The sequence below is a fragment of the Anser brachyrhynchus genome, assembly GCF_964034855.1.
Source record: "Anser brachyrhynchus genome assembly, chromosome: 1".
NCBI lineage: Eukaryota > Metazoa > Chordata > Aves > Anseriformes > Anatidae > Anser > Anser brachyrhynchus.
The window spans coordinates 65174704-65182717 of record NC_137694.1 but is presented as its reverse complement, the minus strand read 5'-3'; the positions used below and the strand labels follow the sequence as shown (position 1 = coordinate 65182717).

At 44.3% G+C, this 8014-nt stretch overlaps 1 protein-coding gene across 16 annotated transcripts in view; it reads right to left on the bottom strand.

Annotated features, from left to right (window-relative positions):
• Positions 1–166: 166 nt before the first annotated feature.
• WNK1 (WNK lysine deficient protein kinase 1) overlaps positions 167–8014 on the bottom strand; it is a 103515-nt gene continuing 95667 nt past the window's right edge. For 12 of the 16 annotated variants that reach the window (XM_080575998.1, XM_080576007.1, XM_080576006.1 and 9 more), the window contains 2 exons: positions 3393–3580; positions 167–3090 (listed from right to left, as the gene is read on the bottom strand). In XM_080575998.1, coding sequence (XP_080432124.1) covers positions 2776–3090; positions 3393–3580 — 503 coding nt within the window. In that variant the 3' untranslated portion in view covers positions 167–2775. Of the gene's footprint in view, positions 3091–3392; positions 3581–3602; positions 6789–8014 lie in introns of those variants that run through there. The other 4 variants (XM_080576009.1, XM_080576010.1, XM_080576011.1 and 1 more) reach the window with 3 other exon arrangements.

Sequence of the window (8014 nt, the reverse complement as noted above, 5' to 3'; positions counted from 1 at the left end):
GAAAACCCACGGCTCAACAAAAGCAGGTTTGGTTTATTTCAATGACTTTGTTTGATATTCTACAAAGGTAACAAATGGCAGCACAAAGCGCAATCATACAGGAAGCGCAGTGCCTGGGTTTAGTGCAAAATATACAACTAACTACTACGGCCAGGGAAGCCCAAAGTTTCAATTCTTTTTATTTTTTTATTTTTTTTATTTTTTTTTTTACAGTGTACATTGTTAAATAATGTAAAGAAAACGCTTGTAATTCAGAAACAGATTTTATGTGGAAAAAGATACTCAAAGTGTAATATTAAACAAAATAATTTAACAGTTCAGTAGCATTAGTTTATTCCTCTAGACTTCAGTTATTCATCCACAGGAGGGGAAGGGGGAATCAATGGTAAATAAAACCAGTTCTTGCATAACATGAAGTGAAAACGACCTCAAACTTATTAGATCAAAATTAAATAACCACGTGCTGCATTCAGCTGATTACTTCCCCTGTCATGAATATTCCCCTTGTTTCATTACTGCCGCAGGTTTGCAAAACTGCTCCTTTTCCTCGAGCACACCTCTCCCCTTACACTGGGTGTATTCAGGAAACTTCTCTGCATCCCGTCAGACCAAAGAGCAGAGGTTTTCTGTTCAACTTCAGCAGCAGGAACCCCTGTTTTCTGTCCCCCTTTCCACCACACTCACACCGTGAGCCTTGAGCCTCCTCTCCTGTAGCTCCAGTCTGCACTTTAGTTACAAAGAATAAACCCCCAAATCTAAGGAACTCAGAGCCCAGCCTCCTTGCCACTGGCTTTCACCCCCAGGCATTCCTCTCCACCTTGTACATGCCCTTGCTGCCAAAACTGCTTTAAAAAAAAAAAAAGTGACAGGAAAGGAATGGACCTTGCGTGTTTGTAAAAATAAAAGCGAGAACATCCACAGACAGAAAAACTCCCTATTAAGGCTCCACGGGGGAACAGCACTCAGGGAAAAAAAAAAAAAATCAGGCAAGTAACATCTCCTTGATGCACCACCTTCCAGGATACCAGTGAGCTACTCCCAAGTACCAGGAAGCAGTACTCTGATCCTTCACAGCTTTTTGCAGCACTACATAAATACTGGCTGGTATTATTTTTACTTTGAAGAGGAAACCAGTATTTTTAAATATGAAAAGGGAAAATGAACAAAGCAGAAGGTACAGTACAGTTACTAAGAGGTGACAGTTAGCTACAGTCCTGGTACCAGCTTGAAATTTGTTAGAGTGAACAAAATCATAAATCCTCCAAAATAAGACTGAGGAAACTTCTTGATGCCGGCTGTTTCAAGTGCATCCATTGCCGGCAATGGACGTTGCACCAGGACAGTTTATTCCTGGCTTAAATGGATTCAAAAAAAAAAAAGTAAGAAAAGCAATCCCAGCAGACAAGCCCATGCCAACGAGCAATGGCACCTCTCCCTCAAACCACATCCTGACCAAACATCTTCACCACTTCACAGGTGGAGTCAAACTGCATCTTAAATTGGACCTTTCCCAAAGACACACCTTCTCCCCATCCTCTCCATTTCTGATCCAGACCTCCTGCCTCTGTAGACAATATTGGTTAGTCTCAATTTAGCGTCACCTGCAACCCTCCATCCCACCCCCACCTGGCCCTCATCACAGCAGCAACTTCAGATCACCCACTCGGACAAGTTTCCCCAACACGCAGCACCTTGTTCCAATCCACTGCCTCAGTGACTTCGCCCTCCACGCACCTACTCTAAACAGCAACGGTATCGCTAAGAAAACTGCAATGTCCTGGTCACTAGGTACAAGTAATCCATCCATCCTTCTCTGAACTTGCCCTCCGTCCACCTCGGGGTCTGCTGGGAAGACAATGCTAACTGCAGAAGCAATAGAAGTCCAAGGCACTAAAATATCCAGCAAGCATACTGGGAGAACAGACAAGTATTCAAGTACATTAATTTATACAATTTTACATTCACATTTATTTATCTAATACAATGAAAATACAAAGGAAAAAGTTAAAGTGTCTCCAATAAGTATAAGGATATAGCTAGCTTTTTTTCCCATTTTTTCTTTTTAACTTTTTTAACCCTCTATATTCCACTCATTTTTAAACTACTGTTGTCCAACAACATTTATATATCACAGTGTTTCCACATCAAAACTGATGGTAAGTACATGTCCGCAGGGAACTTTTAAAATTTTTAAACAATTTAAATTGCTCTAATGCTGCAGTCAAAGCTGTTAATATCTTACTTAAAGCAGTAATGACCTATCAAGCACGGGCTGCACTGCAAGTCCATTCATGTGCCCCACCATTCTGGAGCCAAATACAATTGACTGGGGAGAGGGAGAGGAGGGGGATTTGGACAGCTTTTCTCCTGGTCTTGGATCTTCAGGGAGAGAAGAGAAGTGTGCTAAAGCCTCATGCTAGGATTCAACTCTCCCATCTCAACACGCGTGGATTCAGCCTCAAACCAGAGAAATTTTAGAGCAAGACTGCGTTAACTGACCCCATAACTTATCTTCACAGCTCTTGCTCCACACAAGAGCAGGACCCCTCAAGTCAAAAGAACTGTCCCATCGTAAGGATGCTGATCATCCTCCTCCCCCTTGTAAGCGTGTGGGGAAACCCCCTTTACATAGTTAACAGCAATGGTTGGAAAAGAGAAAATCATTCCCAGTCTGGCAAGCCACCAGTTCATTGCAGCACTAGGAGCTGATACAGGGCCCCATCTCCCTCCCCATGTCCTGTCCCGAGGTCTAGCCAGCACGGTGTCCGAGCGCGGCTAAGTGGTCCGCAGGTTGGAGCCTGGAGGGTTGCTGATAGATTTCTGCAAACTGCTGATGTTGAAGCTTTGCAAAGATGCGGCACCTACGGGCTGGAACTGGCCAAGTGGCTGCTGTGCTGGACCACCTGTCCCACTCCACGGAGCGGCGAAAGACGCTGCCGGATAACCATACTGCTGCGGAGGGCACATGGCCTTTGTGAAGGGACCTAAAGAGGTAGCTGATGCTGCAGAGATGGGCGTAGCACCCAGGGAAGATGTCATAGAGATACAGAGCTGACCTGGAGCCGAGAATTTTCTTGCCATTCCAGGGCCCTGAAAGAAAATTCAACCCTCAAGTCATACAACTGCTTAAAATCCACAGGCTATCCCCTTAGCCCACGGGCTCTTCCAAATGGATGTTCGCAAGGATGCACTATGGCCTTACTCTTCAGTTATTCCCCTTCCCTTCCATAGCATGTAATATAATGCTGCACGTAAAAGATATACCCAACATCTTTAAGGCACAGTTGTCCAGGTTATGTGGCAACCATACTCTGCCTGCTGTTTGACACACTAATGAGACAGCAATGACAGTGACAGTTTCTTCCTATAAACGTTTGTGGGTTAAATCTTACCTCATAGTTGCTATGCCCTTTGCCAACTTTCTTGCCAGACAGGTTCATGGCATCTCGGGCCCAGTTATCTACCAGCTTGTGCAGGTCATCTGTGAAAGTCCCTTTTCGGCTAGAGGCAATAGCAGTAGGCTGAGACTGGGGTGCTTGGCTGTTCACTGTAGCCCCGACTGTGTTAGTGCTACTGGTCCCTAAAAGTACAAGAAACAGGAGTCAAAACTCAGGTTAAAGATCATCTTCCTCTAGTAAATGTAATAATTGTGGCAGTGGTACAACAACAGAGAGCCAGTTAAAATGCCATGCAGATCAAGTCTACATTTCAATTCCAAGACATGCTGAAGTAGGAACTACAAGGACTCCTACAGGCACATCTATTTCATGGATATGTTTGCTTTTCAAGAAGCGCTGCAAGTAGTCATCTTAAGAGGGAATGGTAGCAGCCTCTAGGTCTTTGCAGAAGAAAAAGGAGATTAGATTTCGGCACCAAATGACAGAAATCACATCATTCTCTCATCCTATACCTTTTAATTAGCAGCAACCACTATCAGCACAAGTCAACGCCACCTTGGAGGACAATGCTGGATGCCGAACAAGGAGCAGTACAATCAGCATAGCCAGCTGCTCTGTAGAAAATTATCTCCACTACGTAAAATGAAGAGGAAAAATTCACCCAGATTACATAAAAAAGCCACAGTGAGAAAGAGCAACTGTTGTTTCCAATAGCTGCCATAGTTATGTTCTTGAGAATAACCAGATGGGACTATCTTCATCCACCAAAGAGCCAGGATCAGCATGGGAAGCCTGCACTGCATTAAATTTCGCTTTTTGGCTCTGAAGGCATTTTTTTGCCATTATGTTCACATTTCCTATGTCAGAAGAACAAGCATTTCAGATGCAAATGACTAATGCAGCTTAAAGAAGGCAGAAATGGGAATACTTCCTTGGCCCTGCTTTGAAAAGCTTTTCTGTTCACTGGGCTGACCGCAAGAACACAAAGAAAAACCTTCACAGAAATACCAGGGCTTGGTTCTGCTAGAAAGCTTGCTGAACAGCAGCCCGTAGAAAACGTCGCAAAGCTTTGTTTTGGATAGCCTCCCTGCCCTACCCCTCTCTCTTAAACAAGCAACTTCACTCAAGTTTGAGCTTTTCAAAGGCAGCTACCAAAACAGTAATCAAAGCTGTATACCATCAAGGAAGCTTTCTGAATTCCTAGTGGTACTGCAAAGTGTCTTCATTTACAGATGTGGAAATGATGGTTAACCACTAGGCCTATAGTTGTGGTTTTTTGTTTTGTTTTTGTTTTCTGAAGGACACAGTAAAGGCAGAACAAATCTAGATTTCTCAAATCCATTTAGTACAAAACCAATTAAAGCACCAAAAATAAGCATCCTGCCATTGCAGTGCTAAACCCCGCACTCACTGCGAGCACACACCCTCACCTCCATGGTGTTGGTTCTCAAAGCTCCTCAAACCCTTCTACTGGCTTGCTCTAAACACTGCAACTGCGAAGTCTAAGAAAACTTGAGCGTATGGCAGAATTTCTGAAGAAAACTGATCAAAAGCGGAGCATGAAAAGCCCCAGCAATGAAAATCACCTCTGTATTGTAAGGGCCAAATGACAGTCCCTGTCTCCCGCCTGACAGCTAATTCACCTCCACCTGGCCACCAGCCTCATTCCTCGCAACCACGGTATCAAAGAGAGAACTGGCTCCAAACCCCTGCAGGAATGCTTCACATTAAGGAGTGAATCAGGAAGGTGACATACTTACTACACAGGACAATTAAGCAAAGTGTTACTGCCTCTAGTGGTGCTGAAGAGGGAAGGATATGCATCCCACCCACCAGTTCCAACTCGAGCATGGAAGTGGCTCCCCGTGCGGGCGCTCACGGGTACAGGCAGGCAGACACATGCAACAGTACCCACGGGAAGGAAAGCATTAGGTTCCCTGACCAGGGTGTGCAGCTGCAGCTCAGATGAACGGTAACAGAAACTCACTGTAAGGTGGCAAGGAAAAGTCTACAGTAAAATAACGAGAACCTAAAGCATGCAGTGCACAGACAGTGCTCAGAATACAATTATTTAATCAGAACTATGACATGAAAGGTGAAATTAAAGACAAAACAAGCAAAACCAACAAAGAGGTACTCAAGAGGAGGCATCAAAACCAGTAACAACCACATTCCACCATGAGGGTTCATGCAGAGCTTGATACACTTGCTCTCATACTCTTCATGATGGCCAATATCTGGTTTTGGTATCTCACATTTCTGCTTTGATCAGTAAGCATACAGCTTATAATCTAGGCCCTAAGCTGAGGAGCTTCCTCAGGCCACAGAAAGAATAGAATTATTCAAGGAATATAATACAGTGCATTCATCTGAAAATGTGAAAAGTCTTTTAGGAAATCTCAAGTGCTTTGGGATGGATTGGTTTAGGGTTTGGTTCAGGGTTTAAGGCAGGTGGGAAAGGTGAGAGGCAATGAGAGCCTTGTCTACAAAATGATTTTGTTTCAGAGCTCCAGGCCCAGGTCGCAATCTGAAGCAGACCAGCCTATACTATTAGAGGCAAGCTATAAAATTACTAGAGCTCCCACAGTAACAATTTAAAAACTGCCCTCTCAGGAATTTCACGTTTTAGCTCTGATGTATTCACCACCTACCGAAGCTGCCATCCAGAAGAGTCTGAAAAGGAAGTGTTTCAATTTGTAGCATTCAATGGGAAGAACCCCCCGCATTCCTGCTCGGTCACAGCAGCCGTCCCCAGTTCTGCTCTGAGGTGAGTGATCTGAAGTGCAAAGGCTTCTCCCTCTCCAGCCTGCTACCTACAATGCCTTTATTCCGCTCTTTTTTTTTTTAATCTCCCCATAAGCCAACAGTGAAAAGGCACCTTCAAAATCTTAAATGGCACAACCACACCCAGGCTTTTCTAAACATCTTACTTTTAGACACAGACTGGAGATCTGGGTCTGATGGCTCACTCTTACTCTTAAAATGTTGAAGGAGTCTCTGCAATTGGAGGTGGCAGAACCCATCAGAGGTAAACAAACCAGCTGCTCAAAGGTACGGTTTTAGCACGTCACAGTGAGCTGCTGACCCTGATGCTCGATTCACTGTCATTAGCGGTGAGCAAAGAGCTCCACAGTGAAGGTGAGGTTCTGCCTGCCTCCACCTTTCTGCAGAAGTAATAGCCACGCTGTATAAATATGCTAACAACAGAGTAGACATCAGAGGGCACAACAGAGACAGACAGATGCTGTGCTGGAGACAGAGTCAGGGAGGTAAGGCTTCAGTGACCAGAAAAAGCCAATGAACAGCTTTACAATCAGGAACTGGAGATAACAGAAATAAGATAATTACTACAGAGCTGGTTGCAAGGACAGACTTTTTTCACCATCTTCCCTGAAGCACAAAGAGAGAGTCATTTGTTAAAGATAAGAGAAACAGTGAGAAATGTTTAGTATCAGCAAACAGTACAAAAAGCTTGGTGAGAAACAGAGGACGTAGCACAGCACGGCTCTTGAAGTTACTACTGGGACATTCTAGGAAAAAATCCAAAGACTGGTCTGACAGTTTCATCAGCTGTACTTTCAGAGAAAGAAATGGTTCAGCCTCCTGCCTTTATTCTTCAGAATTCCCAAAATAGTGAAGAATGGCAGGAAGCATTATTGTTATCACAAAAGGAAAAACAAGTTCATCTTCCATTTTTTTCAGGACGTAGAAAGCACTTCACAGCTCTCAAGCTCGACCGTGTCACAAAACGAGAAGAATTTGATAGGCCAAGTGCTTTCATAGTTTGTCACCCTATTTTCCCAAGTCTTCCCAGCTCCGTGGAACAGTTCAGACTTTCCCTGCCAAGCTGTACCGCTCTGTTTCTCCAGCTGCACAGTTAAAAGCATCAATTACCACCCTGTTTCCTCAACACTTCTGATTTTAACCCAGCATCTTTTCCAGTTGTCACTCTCCACAACAGTCTGCAATAGCATTTCAAGGACAAGACTCTGGGAAGCAAGCAACTTGTAACAAGCTGGGAGCCAGGCCAAGCTGTGCCATGCCTTCACAAGTATTACCTGCTTTTACAGGACAGCTACAAAACGCTTTTCAAAAGGAATCCATTTCCCTTAGCACCAGTCCCACAGGCAAGGGATGTACATGCCAAAGCACTCTTATAGCCAGATGATGTGCAATTTGCAGCAAGCCAAGGCCTCGTAGGCATATGACACTCTAATATAGTCAGTTCACTATCAAGTCCAGAAGCAGAGTGGTCATTCTTTATACTCCCTACCCCAAAAAGGATAGGCCAGACCAGAGAATTTTAAAAAGCTAGCTTTGGTAAGCATTTCACTCCTTCTAAGAAAGGAGCCATAAGTCTTTGGATTGCAGATGTTAGTTGCACATCTGCACAGTAACGTACCTAAAAATCCAATGAAGTGGGCTAGCAGTATAATTGCAGAACTTGGCAGCCAGGAAAAATTCTCCCCTCCCTCTGACTCACTCCTGTCTCAGAGGACTGAGTTGGTTGCATTGCAGCTGTCTCTGCAGAAGGCCAGGTCTAATTCCTGCACACAGTTCTCTGGCTGCCAACTGCAGTGAGACAGATGCTACAGATGCGTGGTACTGTCATGCAG